This window comes from Peromyscus californicus, unplaced genomic scaffold, assembly GCF_007827085.1.
Source record: "Peromyscus californicus insignis strain IS unplaced genomic scaffold, ASM782708v3 Scaffold_11__1_contigs__length_118956290, whole genome shotgun sequence".
NCBI lineage: Eukaryota > Metazoa > Chordata > Mammalia > Rodentia > Cricetidae > Peromyscus > Peromyscus californicus.
This window is the reverse complement of record NW_026294402.1, coordinates 76,972,505-76,993,386: the sequence shown is the minus strand read 5'-3', so window position 1 is coordinate 76,993,386 and position 20,882 is coordinate 76,972,505. Positions and strand designations below refer to the sequence as shown.

Below are 20,882 nucleotides of genomic sequence, written 5' to 3'. Positions count from 1 at the left end.
AACAACAAAACAAAACAAAACAAAACCTATGTTTGACTTACCTCTTATATAATCCTTTTACTGAATAGTTGGCTTCAAAATATATTTGATATTCTACCTGTAGTATCTTCCTCATATATACCCTCATATACAATTACTCATAAAACAATCTTAATGGTTAAAGGAGGAAGACAACTCAAGAAAGTATTCGATGTGCTTTCTCTGTTATCAACAGCTTGAATGCCCTAGCCTATTTATGTCAAAAATATTGCCAAAAGGCCAGTTATTAGATTAAAATAAAAAATTTAAATTGGGCTTTCAGTAAGATCTTGTAACCTTTCTTTTTAATTCTCAAAAGTTTGTGGCACCAGTGCTGTGGGATGGTCTGTATGTCAAATGTGTTGCTGATTGGTCAATGAATAAATCACTGATTGGCAGTGGCCAGGCAGGAAGTATAGGCGGGACTAACAGAGAGGAGAATTGAAAGAACAGGAAGCTGGGTGAAAGAGACACTGCCAGCCGCCATCAGGACAAGGAAGATGTAAAGTACCGGTAAGCCACAAGCCACGTGGCAAGGCATAGATTAATAGAAATGGATTAATTTAAGCTGTAAGAACAGTTAGCAAGAAGCCTGCCATGGCCATACAGTTTGAAACCAATATAAGTCTCTGTGTTTACTTGATCGGGTCTGAGAGGCTGTGGGACTGGCGGGTGAGAGAGATTTGTCCTGACTGTGGGCCAGGCAGGAAAACTCTAGCAACACACCAGTAATTCAGTGAACAAAGGAGGTGAAGTGAGGTCATTAAACTTGGCTCAGTGTTGTAAAGGTACATATTACTACTTTTCTGTTTTGTCATCTACAAGAGGAACTCGTGATATTATGCTCCTAATTAAAGCACTTACTGGCTTGCTTAATTATTTCAATGTCATTCACATCTTTCTAAGTCTTTTCATATTAATTTAACATTTAAATAATGTCCTATTTAACTGTACCAAGATAGACGAGACTACATACCAATTACATAACATATAAATGTATATAATATATAATGTTTATATTTATATATTTTTTATATAATATAATAGTATTTATAAAAATGCAAAAACTTTAAGTATGTAGAATTGTATTCCTCTCCTCTTTGATTTTATTGAGAATATTTGCTTCCAAGTTATTTTAGCATGAAATGTTTTAAATAACAAAAAGTAAAAAACAAAACTGGTATTCTACATATTGTGGTAAGGATAGATAGGAATAGAGGGTGATCATTTTCCTAGAACAAACTTTCATATAGAATGCTCAAGATAAGAAATATATCATTGCATGATTAAAGCTATGGCTTAAGCTGGGTGTGGTGGTGCACACCTTTAGTTGAAGCACCATGGAGGTGGGGGCAGGTGCTAAGTACTTGCACAGCTCCCAGGGACTAGGCCTGACTATGAGTAATATCAGAATGAAGAAAGGACAGACAGACAGATGCAGAGAAAAGTGTCTGGATTCTGGTGGACTGGGCTCTTGGATGGAGAAGCCATAGCACTCTAGAATCTCAGAATGTTTGTTACAGAGTTGAATAAGGAAGTGGGGTTGTTACATACAGATAAGAAGAAAAGGTTTATGGTATAAACTGGAGCAAGAAGACAGATTAAGCCACTCTCAGGACAAGTAGCTCTGTCGTGGGGAGCAGTCTCCAGGCTGTAAACATCTGGAGGGAAAAAAAAAAAAAACTATGATGGATATTTTCTGCACATACTGTTAACATCCATGAATGGATCAGAGGAAGGCTTTTCCATTCACTCTGAGCTTCACTGCCCCTTCCTCCAATTGGGGGATGTGTGTGAAACCTTCTTATTTCCCTCTGGGTCTGAGGCCAGGGTTCTTGACATGGCTGTGCCCAGGTCAACAACACACATTCACTCAGGACCTAACACATTCAGGGCTTCTTCCATTCCCCACATGTAGTTAGATCTCTATGAGCTTGAAGTCAGCCTTGTCTATAGAATTTCAGTCCGTTGAGGGCTACATAGTGACACTCTGTTTCAAAAAGAATTATACATTAAAAATCATTTGAATATTGTTTACCTTAATAGCTTTAAAAAATTATTAAAGTATTTGGTTAATCACTAAGTTAAAAGAATTTTCAATCTTGGATGGGAACAAATCCAATTATTTCTCTTATAGACCTTCTACAATTGTACATAAAGGCCATTCTTGACAGGTTGTCACATGAAAAAGCCTTGGGACAAGAAGAACTTGTAGTCGGAAGGTTTCTTCAGTCCCACCTGGCCTGTTGCTACAGTTGCTTATAAAATAATTACACAGAGGCTTATATTAATTACCAATTACATGGTATATGACAGGCTTCTTGCTAGCTAGCTCTTATAACTTAACTCATTTCTATCAATCTGTAAGTTGACACATGCGTGGCTTACCAGTACTTTCACATCTTGCTTCTCCTGGCGGCAGCTGGTGTCTTTTCTGTCTTATCTTTTCCCTTCCTGTCTATCTGCTTGGATTTCTGCCTGCCTCTAAGCTGCCTTGCCATAGGCCAATGCAGCTTTATTTATCAACCAATCAGAGCAACACATATTTACAGCATACAGGAAGACATCCCACAGTGTAACAGGAATCTTAAATGGTCTTATTAATAAAACACTCAGGAGCCAGGTATTGGGGTAAATTCTGAAAGATCAGAGACACAGAACAAGCCACAGCTAACCTCACCTTGATAACTCCTTATTGGATCCTGTTCCCACGAATCTTCAGACTGAAAGTTTCTGAGTCCTCACCTGAATGGATCTCAGCTGAACTACTGCTAAAATGCCTCAAAGCTTAAAAGCCTCTAGTGTCTGGTCCTCACGCCTTATATAACTTTCTGCTTCCTGCTATCACTTCTTGGGATTAAAGGTATGTGTCACCATGCCTGGCTGTTTCCAGTGTAGCCTTGAACTCACAGAGATCCTGATGGATCTCTGCCTCCCAAGTGATAGGATTAAAGGTTTGTGTGCCACCATTTTCTGGCATCTATATCTACCTAGTGGCTGTTCTGTTCTCTGACCCCAGATAAGTTTATTAGGGTGCACAATATATTGGGGGACAAAATATCACCATACCACAGCACTTCCCCTTTTCTGTCTAAACAAAAAGGAAGGTTTTAACTCTAACATAGTAAAATTATATATAATAGAACAGTTATAAAGCAGGAATTACAATATCTAGTCCATTAGCACTTGACAAAGTCAAAGAAAATATTGTATCTATCCTATATTTATGAGTTTAAAGTTTCATATCTAATTTATCTTTTATCATAACCAAGGAAAATTATAATTATAACTATCTAGTCTTCAACTACATCAAAGACCTCAGAAGGATATATTACCTAAGTAAACAAGAAGTACATTGTAAGCAACTTCCAAAAATCTAGAATGATAGAGACAGCTGGCTGACTGGACAATCACTCAAAGTTCCTTTGTAATGTTGGGGTATCCATCTTCAGCCAATAGACCTAGAAACTTTTAGTCGCTTCTCTCTGTGGCAGTCTCCTCTGTGAAGCAGGAACCTGAAGAACCATTTTTCCTTGCAAAGTTCAGTGGTCACCTTCCTATGGGTCCTGCATGCCCAGTTTATATAACATTATCAGCAGTCCAGGCAAGAGAGCAGTTTCTTGCCCAAATGGCTATTGTTTGTCAAGAAGAAGATAAACTTCATATAGAGTGTCTTTAATGCCCATCTTCCTCTTTGAAGTAAATTGGTGCTACCAGGAGCAAATGTGTCTCACTGTCCAGAAAGTCTAAGTTACTAAAACATTTTAAATGCCATATTCTGTAGATCTTTGAAGTGTTTGACGATTACCTACTTAACTGAAATGTATCTATGTATACCTAGAAAACTTAACTAACATGACTGTAAGTTTGACTATCCTAGAAGACTAATTATTAATACATATTTCTTAATTGTTCATTACAATTTAAATGAGTTACATAAACAAAATACCTTATAAGAGAGTAGAAATATATATACAGTATAACAAAATTAACTTTAATTTGTAATAAACTAAAATCCATAGCAATGTAAAACATTCTAAACAAGTTGTTACTCTTTATCTTATCATATCTATAATATCCCCTTTTCTTCTTTAGAAAGAGATTGCATTTAAAATCAACCCCCTTTAAATAAAAATAAATATTTATAAACAATATTTTGGGAAATTGGGCATAGCTTCTCATACTACTTCCTGCTAGTTGAGAGCACTGGCAATCTTATGGGGATCCTGAGAATATTAAGAATTATTTTCAAATCCTAACTAGAATAGTCTGTGAGGCTGCATTGTCTCAGCCAGTTGCCTTGAAGCTGATTTTGGATGTTAGATCATCTGGGCCATGGTGTTATCAGAGATCTTTCAGAGGGTCTTGGCTGGTCAAACCATATTAGCCTGGAAGCAATCCACAGGTTCTCATATTCTGTGGAAACAAAAGCAGAACCTCTTTTCCAAAGCAACATATCCTTAGACATAAATTTTGAAATCAAGGTACCTTTAATATATATATATTGGTTTAACTCAACAGCCTTTACAATCAAATATCTCTCTCCAGTTAAAAATCCCCAAAACAATATAATCCAGACTGTGTGATTTCCATCTTTACATGGCTTAACTTTTATATGATTTTTATTGTCTCTTTAAAGACTTTACTTTTTAAAGCTATTTCTTTATATAACTGTATATACTCCTTTTCCTCTCTCTTCCAGGCCTATGTACCTTTTTACATATAATGTAAACCATTTAGAGTTTTATTTTATCTGAATCTGACTTATTGTGAATCTATAATCTTTCTCTTACCAGGAGAGATTTTAAACTGCTAAACTACTTGTTTAGGACTGAAGTGGCAGGCTGACTCCGCCCATTTCAGCTTTTCAATATGGCGGAGGTAATTCACCTCCAGCTCTGGGAGCCATGCTCTCCACTGCCTCTGGGAGACAGTGTGTCTATGCCTCCATCCAGCAGTGTATAGCCCAGAAACTTTTTTTTTTTTTAACTAGCAAAAGCTAAATCTATCACATGGTGTGCTGCACAGCTTGGAGATGCCACTGTGTACTGCAGCGGGAATCTGTCATGCTGCTTAGCTTATGGTGGCTGGCGGCCAGCTCCATGTCACAGGCAAATGTTGGGAGATGAGTCTCTACACTGCTACTGGCATGAGACCATGAGACTAGGAAGCCTATTGTTGCTCCATTTCTATGTGTTCAGAATCTTTAAGCTTTTTTAGGTCTATGTGGATCAATGCCCAATGGTGAGTGCCAAATGCAGTCAGAAGGTTTCTCTGGTCCCATCCATCTCACAGTCCCATAGCTGCTTATAAAATAATTACTCACAGGCTTATATTAATTACCAATTGCATGGTATATGACAGGCTTCTTGCTAGCTAGCTTCTTATAACTTAACTCATTTCTATTAATCTACAAGTTGATACAAGGCCGTGGCTTACCAGTACTTTCACATCTTGCTTCTCCTGGCGGCAGCTGGTGTCTCTTCCTCCTCGCCTTTCCTCTTCCTGTCTATCTGCTTGGATTTCTGCCTGCCTCTAAGCTGCCTTGCCATAGGCCAATTTAGCTTTATTTATCAACCAATCAGAGCAACACATATTCACAGCATACAGAAAGATATCTCACAGCAAGAACTTACATATGTTGAGGCATTTTAAAAGAAGGCTTGATGATAAGGTCATCTGAAGCAAGGAAGTTCACAACATACGAAGCCAACAGGTTAAACCTGGGAAACAGCAAGCATCATATTAGGCTTTGTTTATACTTCCCACCCCAGCCTTGAGCAAGGGTATTTTGGGAAAGGAAAAATCAATACCTGGATGCATTTTCTCAACTGTAAAAGGAGACTATCAGCAGCCTCTCCTGGAGTATGTTCAGAGGACATGTACAGGTACAGTATACACACAGCATTATACCCAACATTTATGCTGTGTCCCCAAAACTTTAAATGTTATTGTATTTGTTGTTGCTTACAACAGGAATGTCATATGAAAAAAGATGTTTTCCAAACTGTAAAATTAATGTGAGAAATTATGTAAAATTTAAAGCCAGATGTAGTGGTATACACTTGTAATGCCCTGAAAGGCTGAGACATAAGAGTTGCGACAAGTTTAAAGTAGGCTTGCATGATATAACACATAACAGGCCAGCCTATGCTTCATTGTGGAACCCTAGGTCACACAGACAAACAAAAACATAAAATAAAAAAGGAAGAAATTAAAAAAATGTAAAGTATTAACAATCAAATGCATATGCACACATTTTAAAACAAAGTTTAGAATTTTAAAAGGTTCTATCTTTTTTAAATTGACCAACAGATGAAATGCACTTTCAATAAGATAATATCAGAGCATCAGACTATGTCCTGGCTTGCTGCCTATTGCTGTAATAAAGACCATGACCAGAAGCAACTTCGGGGGGAGACGGTTCATTTGTCTTACATTTCTGGATCACAGTCAAGCACTGAGAAAGTCAGGGCAGGAATTCAAATGGGAGCAGAAGCAGAAACCATGAAGGCAATCTGCTCGTTGGCTTGCCCACTTGTTCTTTTACACAATTCAAGACCACCTGCCTCGGAGTGGCACTTTGCCCCACAGAAGGTTGTGCCTGCCCACATCATTAATCAAAAAGAAGAAGAAGAAGAAGAAGAAGAAGAAGAAGAAGAAGAAGAAGAAGAAGAAGAAGAAGAAGCTTCAGTCTTGATACAGACCAATTTGATGAAAGCATTTACTCTGTTGAGGTTCTTCTCTCTTCCCACATGACTCTAGATTATGTCAAGTTGCTCCAAATCTAACCTGTACAAGTTACTTCTTATAAGCAGAGTGATGACTTATTGGAAAACAGACATAGACATACAAAGGATCAAAATTATCCATGTGGACTTACAAAATTTAAAGCTGAAAGTCTGAGCAATACATGAAACTTATTGTAATGCTTTATTATTTGAGATAGTTCAAAATGGGCAAATAAACTTGTAAAACAGAAAAATCAATGTTTACACTAAACCAGTGGTTCTTAACCTGTGGATTGTGACTTCTCCAGGGGTCACATATCAGATATTTACATTATGATAACATTAGGATAAAATAACAGTAGCAAAATTACAGCTATAAAGTATCAATAAAATAATTTATGGTTGGGGTCACCACAGCATGAGGAACCGTATTAAAGGGTCTTAGCATTAGGAAGATTGAGAACCTCTGCATTAAACTACTGAACTGGTAAAGATGTAAATCGAAGGGAGTTTATGATATTTATATGGGAGGGATTGCTTTGTGATAATCAAGGAACTATATGGCACCATTTTGTGTGGTTTTATGAATGTATGTTCTCTGTTGCTATAGCTTATTGCCTTAAAACAATATTGGCAGGAAATAAATGGAGCATGCTTTTAATCCAGCACTAGGTAGGTAGAGGCAGGCTGATCTCTCTGTGTGTTCAAGGCCAGTTAGGGCTACATAGTGAGATCTTGTCTCAAAACAAAACAAAACTAAACTAAACGAACATATTACTATAAATGAAGAGTCACTTACTAACAGTTCTGGCTATGTCATTATAAGATGTGTTGACCTAGAAATGGAGAAATTATTCATTGTGTTCAAATAAAAGCTGAAGTTTTATGAAAGTTTGAATTCTTAATGGAATTTACAATGTTTTAGTGTTGGCACTGATTACAGTAATGAAGATGATTTAAGTGATGATTTTAATGAGTAAGAAAATGTCTAACTGCTCTGCAAATGGACTGCTTGGATGATGTTGGAATGTGAAAATCTTAGAAAGATTAATCAGTAAGGATCTAGTAATAACATTGAACATTTCTTGATCTCCATTTTGCAGGAATATGTTAAGCAGGAGAACTGTATCATTTTGCATTCATGAAACCCTAGTCATGAGAAAGGATCAGCCTCCACATAGAAATGTAGAAGCCAAGTCTTAGAGAGCAAATTAACCCTCCCCACTGTTGCCAACGTCTAAGCACTGGAGAAATGCATCACGTCTAGAGTTTGTGTTCTTGCCAGGCAAAGGGAGCCCGAATGAGCTCATAAATAAAAGCATACCCAAATTTTCAAATCAGGCAAGGCAATTGATATTGATAAAGAAAAATTGTCTGAAATGTCTAGTCTTCAGGCTTAATAGGGAAGTTAGGGACCTTTTATTTTTGAGACAGTATTTGCGCATCTTTACAGTAATTTAGCACATACACGTAATGCATGCTACTCAAACATTGTCTGTTCAAACATTAATCATTTTAGCTGCTGGTGATATTTTTTGTACTCTTGGATCATTTTGGAATGTACCATGGGTTGTTTAAACCTGTAGGTACCCTGTTGTTTCTGAGGATTTACTTATTTTTCTGGTGCTGGAGATAAAATTTAGGATCTCTTGCATGCATGTTCATACTAGGCAAGCATTGTATCACCAAGCTTCATCTCTAGCTCTATGCAGTATTTTTTGTCCCCTATTAAGTTTATTTCTGTTCCCTTTCTTCCTACAAATCTCAGTAATACATTGTTCCGCTGTGTTCTTCTATGGGACTGACTTATTAGTACTCACAAAGGAGGAAGAACATGTGGTGTTTGTCTTTCTGTATCTAGTGTATTTCACCTTAATATAATGGATCTCTAGTTCTATACAAGACAGAATTTCATTCTTTTCTTAAAGATATATATATATATATATATATATATATATATATATATCCCATTATATATAATTACATGTTCCTTATCTACCCATCCACTATAGGCACTAAGTAGATATCATAGTTGAGTGCATGTGAATAGTGCTTCAATATACATGGGGTGCAAGAATGTTTTTGCTATAACAATGTCGCCATCCTTTATTATATACCCAGTTGTGGCATTGTAGAATCTTAAGGTAATTCTGTTTATTAGTGTTTTGAGAGAATCTCTGTATTGTTTTCCATAGTGGATGTATAATTTACATTTTCACTGATAGCACATAACAATTTTCCTTTTCGTGTCCTAAGTATTGATTGTTATTGCGATGCTTAATATTTATTGGCTATTTGACAGGATCTAGAATAACCTGGAGACAAGCCCCTGTGCATACCTATGTAGGATCTAGCTATGTTGCCACTTGAAAGGAAAGGAAGAGAATGTTATGATCTTAGATTTTGGGTACTGACCACAAGCATTGGTTATGTCACAGGATTTGGTGAGTGTGATTTACTTTAGATGAGAAGCAAATCGGAGAATGTAGCTAAGTAATTGAGTGTACAGTTAGCATGGTTGAGTACATGCTTAAAATGTATAATGCTCTGGGCTTGATATCCACTACCACAAGAATAAATTAGTAAATAGGAATATAAAGAACAACATTGATCTTGTTAGATGATTAAGTGTAGTGAATTTAAACATTTTCTCTTGGATCATCGCCTCTGTGGTGCATCCTATGTTGCTCTCAGTAACAAATCCTCAAATGTCTGTCCAACACTCCTCTCTACAAAGTGAGAGTTCAGTGCAACTGCAGTAATATCAAATTAAATGTAGCCACATCAATTAATTTCTCTTATGGATTCTATTTTAAATAAACACTACTTATGTTGAAAAGCATGTGCTATAATTTGCCTTGACAAATCACAGTGCTTACAAATAAAAATAACTGAGTGGAACCCAAAATTTATATGGGGATTTTTAGAAGCATCGAAATAAATGATAACGCATATAAAAAAAGCATCCCAAACTTTCTCATTCTGAAGTATTTTCAATTGTAATCATAGGCAAAGAAAGCTTGTACTCTTCATCTCTGACACCTATTTTCTGTTCTGATTCATTCTTGAAAGCTTTGCTTCAGGATGCATTGGATTACATAATTTCAAATTCAAAGGGATAAATCAACACATGCATAATTCCAAATACAGCCTTGCTCTCCCTTGTGGTGAGTGATCTGCACATTTTCATTAGAATCTGGTCTATCAAGGTTCTGTGCAGGGTGCAGTGAAGAGGAAGGAAGAAGTCCTTGCCCTCCTGGACCTTACATGTTGGTTGGTAAAGACCATGCATGCTCTAAGTAGAATACGATTAAGAAGACTAGGCTTCAAAAAGGTTTGCCTCATTCCTTTTTCTTTTCTCTTCTTTCTTTTTTTTCCCCCAGCTTTCAAGACAAGGTTTCTCTACATCCTGGAACTCACTCTGTAGACAAGGCTGACCTCTAGCTCACAGAGATCCACCTGCTTCAGCCTTCAGAGTGCTGGGATTAAAGGCGTGCACCACAATATCTCATATTCTACCTTTGCTATTTTCCCAGTTGCTACTTCATAAGACTTCTAACAGCATTTTCACTCATCTCACTGACAGGTCTTTTCTTCTACCGCTTTCTCTCACAAGAGAGATATTCTCTCGACTCCCTACCTGTCCTTGGAACATATCTAGCAAAATTATTGACAAATAATTTATTACATGTGGGAAAATATAACTCAGTTCATATGTACATAATTCATTTCTTCAACAGTTAAAATATACTCAACTGTCTACTTTCTCTGCATTTTTATGTGATATACTTTACAGTAATCCTAAAGAATGGCATCTCTAGGTTTGGCATCTGACTATATCACCTCCATTTTCAGATGGTTTTACTGGGGGCTGGGGTTTAAGCAAGTTCTCAGAGTGTATTCCAAACTTGTGTAGGTCTCTATGCAGTCCTGGCTGGCTCTAAAATCATAGCATCCCATTTGCCTCAGGTTTACATAGCACTGGGATGAGAAGCATGATTCACCAAGCCCAGCTGGAGATTTTTCAGCATTGCTTTGCTTTCTTCTCTGGATTTATCTCTAATCAGAGTCTCTTTGCAATATCTCTTTGAACATAGTTAAGATTATCTGTAGCTGTCTACACTTAGTAACTTAGGCTTTTGTACATGCTGTTTCCCCACCCGCCCAGAGGTACACACTATTTTTCAATTTGCTAGCACATTCCTTCTTGTCTTCCATGAAGCTGGCCTAAAACTCAAGTGTGTGTCTCAAATGTTCTCTTAGAATTGTATTCTTCTGCTATCATCACAGTGATGACACTGCATTTTCATTGCCAACTTACTCTTTCAAATATCCAGGGAACTTCAAAGTTCTTGGGTATCAGGACTACATTTTTTTTTCTTTCAGTGCTGAGTAGCTAGCATAATACTACGTGCACAGAGAATACATAGTATTTATTTGCTAAATTGAAATTAATGAGGTAGAAATTGAAGACATATATGTACCCATGCCCAGTTTAAAAAAAAAGATTTCAATCTTTGTTAAAAAGCTTTCTATATGTGACAGATATGTCTGCAGCCTTGGTGATACCAAGGTCAACAATAGAGAATTCTTGTCATCAAACAGTTCAGTTTAGTGTGTTTATCTTTGTTGTTGCTCTCTTTATATGAATTACTGTGTTTTTTGTTTGTTTGTTTTGCTATCATTTTTTAAAAAATACTTTAAGGAACCCTAAATCTTAACTCAGAGGTACTTCACAAACAATGAGTAGAATGTTTCTTGTTGGCCACCAGCCTGCCAAAAATAACATGGAGACTTCTTATTAATTATAAAGGCTTGGCCTGTAGCTTAGGCTTGTTTCTAGCTAGCTCTCATAACTTAAATTAACCCATTTATATTCATCTATATTCTATCATATGGCATTACCTCTCTTCCATCTTGTACCTTCTGTTTCCTCTCTGTGTCTTTTTGTCTTTCTTGTCCCTTGGTTCCTCCTCTTACTTCCTTTTACTGTCCAGAAGTCCCGCCTATAGATGCTGCCTAGCTATTAACCCTTCAGCATTTTATTACACCAATCACAGCAAGATACCTTCACACGGTGCACAAATACCCCCACAACGCTAGAGTTAACTAGAGAAGGTTAATTAACTTCTCTCTAAACAATTTCCATGGGTCTAATAAAAAGAAAATGTAGTTGATCTTCCAAAAAGTATTCATAGCACAAAAAGAGATCTAGAAAGTCTGATTTGAGATAAAAATGAATAGTAATAGTTTGCTAAGTAGAGGCAACAATCAGTCAGGCCAGATACCAGATATGGTGTGTTAAGAATGTTTTTTTTTTTTTTTGGTTTTTTCGAGACAGGGTTTCTCTGTGTAGCTTTGCGCCTTTCCTGGGACTCACTTGGTAGCCCAGGCTGGCCTCGAACTCACAGAGATCTGCCTGGCTCTGCCTCCCGAGTGCTGGGATTAAAGGCGTGCGCCACCACCGCCCAGCAATGTGTGTTAAGAATGTTAATGGAGCCTCAGTCATGAGAAAGGAACTTGAAGGAATGATGACTCTCTAGGCTCATATATTTGAACACTTAGTTTCCCACTGCTGGAACTGTTTAGGAAGGATTAAGAAGTGTGGCCTTATTGTAATACATATATTACTGGGAGTGGGCGTTGAGGTTTCAAAAGCTTATGCCATTCCTAGGTAGCCTTCTTTCTTGCTTTCTCTCTTTACTCACTCTGCCCCTCTTCATTCTGCCCCCCCTCCCCCTTCTCCTCTCCCTAAGCCATCTACTCATGGATTAAGAATGATTAAGGATCAAACTATACAACTGTCAGACAAATGCAGGGGGCCATGCAGTTGGTCCCATGCAGGATCCCTAGCTGTCAGTTCAGAGTCCCTGAGCTCCCACAAGCTCAGGTCATCTGTCTATGTGGGTTTTCCCATCTTGACCTTGACAGCCCCCCTCCTCCATATAATCCCTCCTCTTTGTCTTCAACAGGACTCCAACAACTCAGCCCAGTGTTCGGCTATGGATCTCTGCATCTGTTTCCATAAGTGACTGGATGAAGGCTCTCTGATGACAATTAGGGTAGCTTTTGGGGCTCCTAGCAGTGGGTTTACGACCTGTCCCTGGCACTTGCGCTGGCTTTTTAGGAACCTATTCCCAATGCTTGGTTTCCTCACCTAGATTTGATGCAGGGGAGGAGCTTGATCCTGCCTCAACTAGATGTGCCTTATTTTGTTGATGCCCAAGAAAGACCTGCTGCTCCTTTCTGAGATGGAGGAGGAGTCGGGGGGGGGGTGTAGAGGGGAGGCTGGGAAGGGTGTGGGAGGAGAGGAGGGAAGGGAAACTGTGATCAGGATGTAAAATAAATGAAAAAATTAATTAATAATAAAAAAAGAATGATTAAGGGTAAAAATTCTTAGCTACTGCTTCAGCTCCATGCCTCTTGACCTATTGCCAAGCTTCAGTACATGATGGTCTTCATGAACTCACCCTCCGAAACTGTAAGCTGTTCCCCAATAACCATTTTCTTTTATAAGTTTCCTTGGTCTTGGTGCTGTGTCAGAGAACAGAAAAATAACTAAGACAATGACCTTGAGGAAGAAACAGATTATTTTTAGTAGATTGTAGGCAGAAGCAATATAATACATGCTTTTTTACACAAGACCTGTAATGATTTTCATGAACATTTCTTATATCTCTGGGTTACAGAAATATAAAATAAGAAAGTTGAAATTATAGTGAAAAGCTGAAAACATGTTCAAACATCTCCAACAGTTTCCAATGATGACAAGACATTTCACAGGCTAATAATTTTAGTCCCTAAAATTTCACTTAAATATTCATGCTGAGATAAATAATTTTGGCCTTTAACAATTTTATTTAAAAGCATCAAAATTATAAGTTTCATGATGTTCTAAGGCTGTGATATTTTCTACGTGAGAAATATAACACATACACTTCACAAGTATTGTCTTCATTTTAAAGATATCTAAATAGGTTGCCTTTCCCCCAAACTAGGTCTTTACTGCAGAAGGATAAAGGGAAATGTTGTCACTGAAGCAGAGGAGATGTGGGAAGGATGAAAATAAAACTTTCTGTGAATTAGGGATTGTTTAAGCATATTCATTAAAATCTTACAGACAGCGTTTTATGAAAGAAGAAAGCATAGGTGTTTCAATGTACATTTGAAAATTCACTTCACAATTTACTAGAATTTTTCAAAGCAAATTAGACATCTCATGGTAATTTCTAAACAGAACTATTTAGTTCTAGTTCTTTTAGAAAGCTCAATATAATTTCATCTGGAAAACAAACAAACAAAAAGTTAATGAAGCATGTTCAATAAGCAATAGACAGTTCATGGAGTAAGTAGTGAGTTTTGAATAAAGCATCCCTTCAAGGAAGTGTCAAACCAATAAAGTAGCTGGGGGCTTCTGTGATAGGCTGTGGAATGAGATCTTTTCCCACTGAAACTTGTTTTTTAGAGACACATATTTTATTCAGCATGGTTATGTATTTATTTTCTAAGAAAGGAAGAGAGATCAAGTTAAAAACAGAAAACAGAAAATTTTTAGAAAGAGCAACAAGTAGTGGATAGAAAGAATACAGCCCCACCTCCACAAAAAAACCAAACAAAACACCACCACCAACAAAACAGGCAAGGAATAAATCTGAAGAGGTGGATTTAAAGGAATGTAAACTATACAAGAACAATCTGAGATCTGAGGTTTCTTTGAGAAGCCTACATGGCTGTTAGTAGTAATCTGATGTGATCTTTCAGTCTGTATCATTATACTTGGGAATTCTTTGAGGCACCAATATTCTTTTTTTAATTAAATTTTTTTTCATTTATTTTATGTATTGACCACAGTTTTCTCTTCCTCCTCTCTTCCCATCTCCCACCTCATGCTACACACCCTCTGCTCCTCCTCTGTCTCCACTCAGAAAGGGGCAGACCTCCCATGGGCTTGAACATAGCATGGTACATTAAGTTGAATCAGGACCAAGCTCCTCACCATGCATTAAGGTTGGGCAATGCAATTCAGCCTGGGGATTGGGTTCCCAAAAGTCAACTCAAACCTCAGGGACATGTCTTGATACTACTGCTAGAAGCCCCACAAACAGACCAAGCTACGCAACTGTCACACACACGCAGAGGGTCTAAGTGAGTCCCATGCAGGATCCCTAGCTGTCAGTCCAGAGTCCCTGAGCTCCCACGAGCTCAGGTCAGCTGTCTCTGTGGGTTCCCCTGTCAAGATCTTGACCACCCCTGGCTCATATAATACTTCCTCTGTCTCTTCAACAGGACTCCTTGAACTCAGCCCAGTGCTTGGCTGAGGACCTCTGCATCTGCTTCCATCAGTTACTGGATGAATGCTCTCTGATGACAATTAAGATAATCACCAATCTGATTATAGGAGAAGGCCAGTTTAGGTACCCTCTCCATTATTGCTAGGAGTCTTAGCTGGGGTCATTCTTGGGGATTTCTGGGAGTTTCCCTGGCACCAGGTTTCTCCCTAACCCCAAAATGCCCCTCATCAAGATATCACTTTCATTATGCTCCCCATCTGCCCCTCCTCTAACCCCCCAACCTGATCCCTCGTGTTCCCATACATCTACCCCTCTAACCCCCTCCCCTAGTTTACGCAGGAGATCTCTTTTATTTCCCCTTCCCAGGGAAATCCATGCATCTCACTTTGGGCCTCCTTGTTACCTAGCTTTTCTGGGGCTGTGGATTGTAGCCTGGTTATCCTTTACTTTACAGCTAATATGCACTTATGAGTGAGTATATACCATGCTGTCTTTCTGGGTCTGGGTTACCTCACTCAGGATGATTTTTTTTTCTAGTCCATCCACTTGCCTGCAAATTTCCTGATGTCATTGTTGTTTTACTGCTGAGTTATACTCTATTGTGTAAATGTACCACATTTTCTCTATCCATTTTTGCCATTGAGGGGTATCTAGATTGCTTCATTGTTCTGGCTATTATGAATAATGCTGCTATGAACATAGTTGAGCAAGTGTCCTTGTGCTATGTTTGAGCATCCCTTGGGTATATGTCCAAGAATGGTATAGCTGGGTCTGGAGGTAGATTGATTGCCAATTTTCTGAGAAACTGTCATATTGATTTCCAAAGTGGCTGTACAAGTTTGCACTCCCACCAACAGTGGAGGAGTGTTGCCCTTGCTCCACATCCTCTCCAACATAAGCTGTCTTCAGTGTTTTTGATCATAGCCATTCTGACATGTGTAAGATGGTATCTCATTTTGATTTGCATTTCCCTGATGGAAGGATGTCAAACAATTCTTTAAGTGTATCTTGGCCATTTGAGATTCTTCTATTGAGAATTCTGTTTAAATCTGTACCCCATTTTTTAATTGGATTGATATTTTGATGTTTAGTTTCTTGAGTTCTTTATGTATTTTGGAGATCAGCCCTCTGTCAGATGTGGGATTGGTGAAGATCTTTTCCCATTCTGTAGGCTGTCGTTTTGGCTTATTGACCATGTCCTTTGCCTTACAGAGGCTTTTCAGTTTCAGGAGGTCCCATTTATTAATTGTTGCTCTCAGTGTCTGTGCTACTGGTGTTATATTCAAGAAGTTGTCTCCCGGGGCACCAATATTCTTGGAACCTGCTCCAGAATTGCTGAGTCAGACTTCTGGGCATGAGGCATAGAAGTCTATGTTTGATTAGCTCTCTATGTATGGGATCTGATTGTGTTATAATATGTAGGATGTTCCCTATTTCTGATGATTTCCTGTAATTGTATAAATAGTGAAGTTAATTCTATATTATCGAGAATAAATTCAGCAGTTTCAATATGTAAAACAACTCTCTCTGCATAATGAGAGTCAGTGACTATATTGAGGGGTTCTGTGAAGTCCATTAAACTAAGAGAACTGCTAATATAAACCATCAACAAATATCCAGATTTAAGGTACTGTATAGACAACAGAACTAGAGATTTCATGTAACTTACATTGGTTATGCTGTAGACAACTTCTGAAAGAAAATAAAGATGCATGTTATGGGAGTAAAGACAGAGCAAAGAAACTGGAGGATCTGAGCATTGGGCACAGAATGGATTTACAGCAGCATGTGCCATTATCAGATTCTAAAAATTAGGTTCTTGTTGTATCAGAATTAAAAAGCAGTTTTAGAAAAACTCATATGTTGCTGGATATTTGTACACTATGAGAAGATGTGCTATTGTGAGTGGTTTAATAAAAAAAAACTGAAAGGCCGATATGCAGCCAGGAGAGGTTAGGCAAGACTTATGGGCAAGACAGGAACTCAGGGGGAAGGATCTGGGCATGGGAAGATGCCCATGAGACATGGAGCAAGCTGGATGTACAGATGGAGCAGAGGTAAAAAGCCACATGGCAGAATGAAGATTAATAAAAACAGATTAACTTAAGTTATAAGGGCTAGTTTGAAACAAGCCTAAGCTAAATGTTAAGCTTTCATAATTAATAATAAGTCTCCATATCATTATTGGGGAGCTGGAGGTCCTAAAAAAAGGCCGGCGAGAAAGTCCAACTACAGTTGGTGCTCAACGCAATGTGCTGCATGTGTATCCACACAGGGTCAAAGAAAGCAAAGAAGAAAAAAAGAGGCGTTCCAAGCATAGAGCTGGATACATCTTCCTTGTAACCACAGTCTCTCATGCAGTCTTGCTGCTTGTGGCATACAGAGGCTCGGCTCCTTTAAGAGGCCTTGCTGTTCAGCCTAGCACTTGAACAGTGGCTACTTATCATCAGGTAGCATGGGCTCAATAAATTCCCAGACCTGAGGTGGGTAAATGCAGCTCCTACCAGATGCCCATGGGCATAGGCTTGGCTCTCATGGACACTAGAGTGGCAGCAAAGCCATGTGGTGGGTGATCCTGCTGTTTAAGGTTTGACTAATATGGAGGTAGAAACTCAACAGATGCAGAAAAAGGAAGAAAAGAAAACCTTTTAATAGCTTTTTAATAGATACAGCATGCTCAAAATGTGCTTTGGTGCTAAAGAAAATGGGTATAAACAGTCATAGAAAAAATTAGTTTACAAATTATAAAAGAAAATCTTTAAAGAAAGAGTAAAGTAATATAAAAAGAATAAGCCACATAAGGATGGGGAATACACAGGACATCTGGATCCTTCCTGTGTGGTGCTTTGTTGACTTTGAATTTTTAAAATGCTAATGGACAAAAAAGTCAGTTTCTAAGAGATACTGGATTGTGAAAAAAAAAAACCACTGAATTAAACCAGCCTGTATATTTTAAGAATATCTTAACTTTAGAATGAAAGTCAGAAAATGTGTTGTATTGGAGGAGAAATGATGCCTTTGTTTCCACAGGAAACAAATGTTATGGATTCCTCCAAGATTAATAAAGACCAGATATGATTCAGGGAGACCTTCTGAAAATCTTGGCTGCAGACATGAAGGAAGAAACCAAGAAAAACTACAAGACAGGTGACATATGAGCCGATTCCTCTGCTACGAGAACAGCTCTGAGACTGGATGAGACGTGATAGATCTTAATGGCTACAGAATCCTCATGACTTATTATTACATGCCATCCCTTCATATGGCATGGATGGAGATTTATATCACAGTTTGGTTATGCAGTCCAAATGGATTCATATATTTGACAGATGCCTTTTACTTGCTCAAGCATAGAACAGAAAAATAATTTTTAGCTGATTTGTGCATACTGCACATTCCATACTTGTGTTAATGCAGGTATGTATGTTACCTTTAAAAGTCTGTGTGTTTTCAGAAAGAAAAAGGACAAGACACCAATGAGGACAAGTAGCCCAGGTGATCTAGCCTCTCAGAATGCCTCTGCTGCAGTTTCCTCAAAAATCTGCATCTAGGACAACTTCAAAGCTGCTAGCTAAGAGGGTCCAGCCTCACAGACTAAGATAAGCCCTGCACTTCCCCATTACACAAGAACTAAACAACGCATGATACAGCTAGCTCTCCTAGGATGTGAGGGACCATTATCTCAATTTTATCAGGGCCCCCTAAAGATGCTGTCAGACCCAGACAACAGGAAGTCATTTTAACAACATGGTGCTCACATTCCAAAGAGGTGGGGTGGGTAGTTTTTGGTTGTTCAATGGGTTATAGATGTTTATCATCATTTAGGGGGATTGGTTGCAAGTTGTTATTGGTTATTGTAAGAGAGAAAATTAAACAAAGGGAGTTAGATTCAGGGATTTTTTTTCTGAAAAGATAAAAAAGGGAGACACACAGAATGGAGAAGAGGTTAAAAAAAGTCACATGGCTTAATTAAAAAGAAAGATTAATTTAAGTTATAAGAGCTAGTTGGGAACAAGAATAAACTAAAAGCCATGCTTTCATAATTAATAATATGTCTCCATGTCATTATTTGGGGGCTGGTGGTCTAAGAGAGTATGACATGAAAGCCCCACTACACTTATAGTTTTTAAATAAATAAAATATAGTCCTTGAGTTATAAATCTCTGTAATAAATACTTTAAAAATAAGGTAGCTATGAAATTATTCTCATCAAGATGAGCATAAATATATTTTACAGTAAAAATAAATAATGTTTATGGCATAGTGTTATTTTTTCTAGTCATAATCTGAAACATGAAAATACTCACTTTTGTGTAGTAAATAATTCTTCATTTAAAAAGAGTTACAACCATTGAATAAAAAACAAGAACAATCATTTCCTTGGGTTTTTTTTTTTTTTTTGTGTGTGTGTGTGTGTGTGTGTGTGTGTGTGTGTGTGTGTGAAACTCAAGTAAAATGTAATGGAAAGTAAATTAGCCTTTTCCCTAATAGCTAATAAGAGTACCATTATAAAAAAGGAGCTTTTTTTTATAATGCTTTTGAAAGGAAAATTGGTATTAATATAATTAACCACTTGATAGTATTAAGAACTAGCTGTTAACTATGAAGGATATGCTAAGCACATTATTTAAATGATTCAATAAAATTTTTATCTGAGAGTCTCAAGTGAATAACAATGTGAATATCTCCATACCAAATGAATTGCATTTTACCTTGAAAATGATATCTCAATAAATTTCTGTACACCTTTAGCCCAAGAATAATGCATTAAAGTATTGCAATGGTGTAATAGTATCAAAAATCCATGTCAAGGAAAGGGAAGAGGGCTCAGTAGGTAAACCACTTGCCTGGTAGGCACGAAAACCTGAATTCAGATTCTCAGCACCTATGTGAAAAGTTGGGAACGGTGGTACATTCCTGTAGTCTGTGTGGTGGTGAGAGGGAGGCAGTGCCTGGAGGACCCTCAGTGGTTATGGGCCAATGAGCACGGCTTACTTGGTGCAGTGGTAGGCCAGTGAGACACCCTGCCTCAAAAAAAGTGGTGGAGGGTTTCTCATAATAAACACCTAAGACTGTTTTCTGATTTCCAAAGGTGTGCACCCACATGTGCACATACACAGGCACTCTTCTCACATTAACGCACACACACTCACAAATGAAGTTAAAATTCAGTGATTTTTCCCCTCTTACCAAAATAGTGTGTAGTTAAGCAATAAATTTGGACATTGGATAAGAAATTAAAAAGTACTTACATCTTGTTTAAATACTACAAACTATTAGGTTAGTACAAAAGTAATTAAAGGTTTTACATTGTTAAAATTTGTCATTTAACATTGGAATACATTCTTATTAACTGCTGTTACGTTATTCATCATTTTAATGTACATTTGTCTTTCTTTTGCTAATGACTCATTACTCGTGGTGCATTTTATAGTTATTTTATACTGTAGAAATGATACTACACAAAAAACCAAACTCGAGGGTTGTAAATGGGTCGTAAAGACGTGCACAACTCACCATGTCAACAAGATATTTGGCCCAGGAACTGCCAGTTAACATAGAGTGCAGTAGCTTAAGACATTTCACAAAGGAGATAGAGCCGTGAGGACGAGGAAAATGGTAGTTGGCCATCAGAATTTGACAATGACTAATTCAGAGCAATGATTAAGGCCGCTTCCCTGACAACTACATAGGGATTTGCCAAAGAACTCAGTTAGGGCCATTGAAAGGTCTTCAGCAATTGAAGCAAACCAGAAAGGTGAAAGATCTCAATATTTGTGTGCCTCCTGAGCTGATCAGTTTTTAAAACTGTCATTTTAACTGTCATTTTCTTTTATCTATG

General features: G+C 37.7%; 1 protein-coding gene across 1 annotated transcript in view; it reads right to left on the bottom strand.

The window, feature by feature from the left end:
- Window positions 1-2,495: 2,495 nt before the first annotated feature.
- The window catches only part of Mei4 (meiotic double-stranded break formation protein 4), a 607,360-nt gene continuing 588,973 nt past the window's right edge, over window positions 2,496-20,882 (bottom strand). The window contains exon 8 of the mRNA XM_052715252.1: window positions 2,496-5,741. Coding sequence (XP_052571212.1) covers window positions 5,736-5,741 — 6 coding nt within the window. The 3' untranslated portion in view covers window positions 2,496-5,735. The remainder of the gene's footprint in view (window positions 5,742-20,882) is intronic.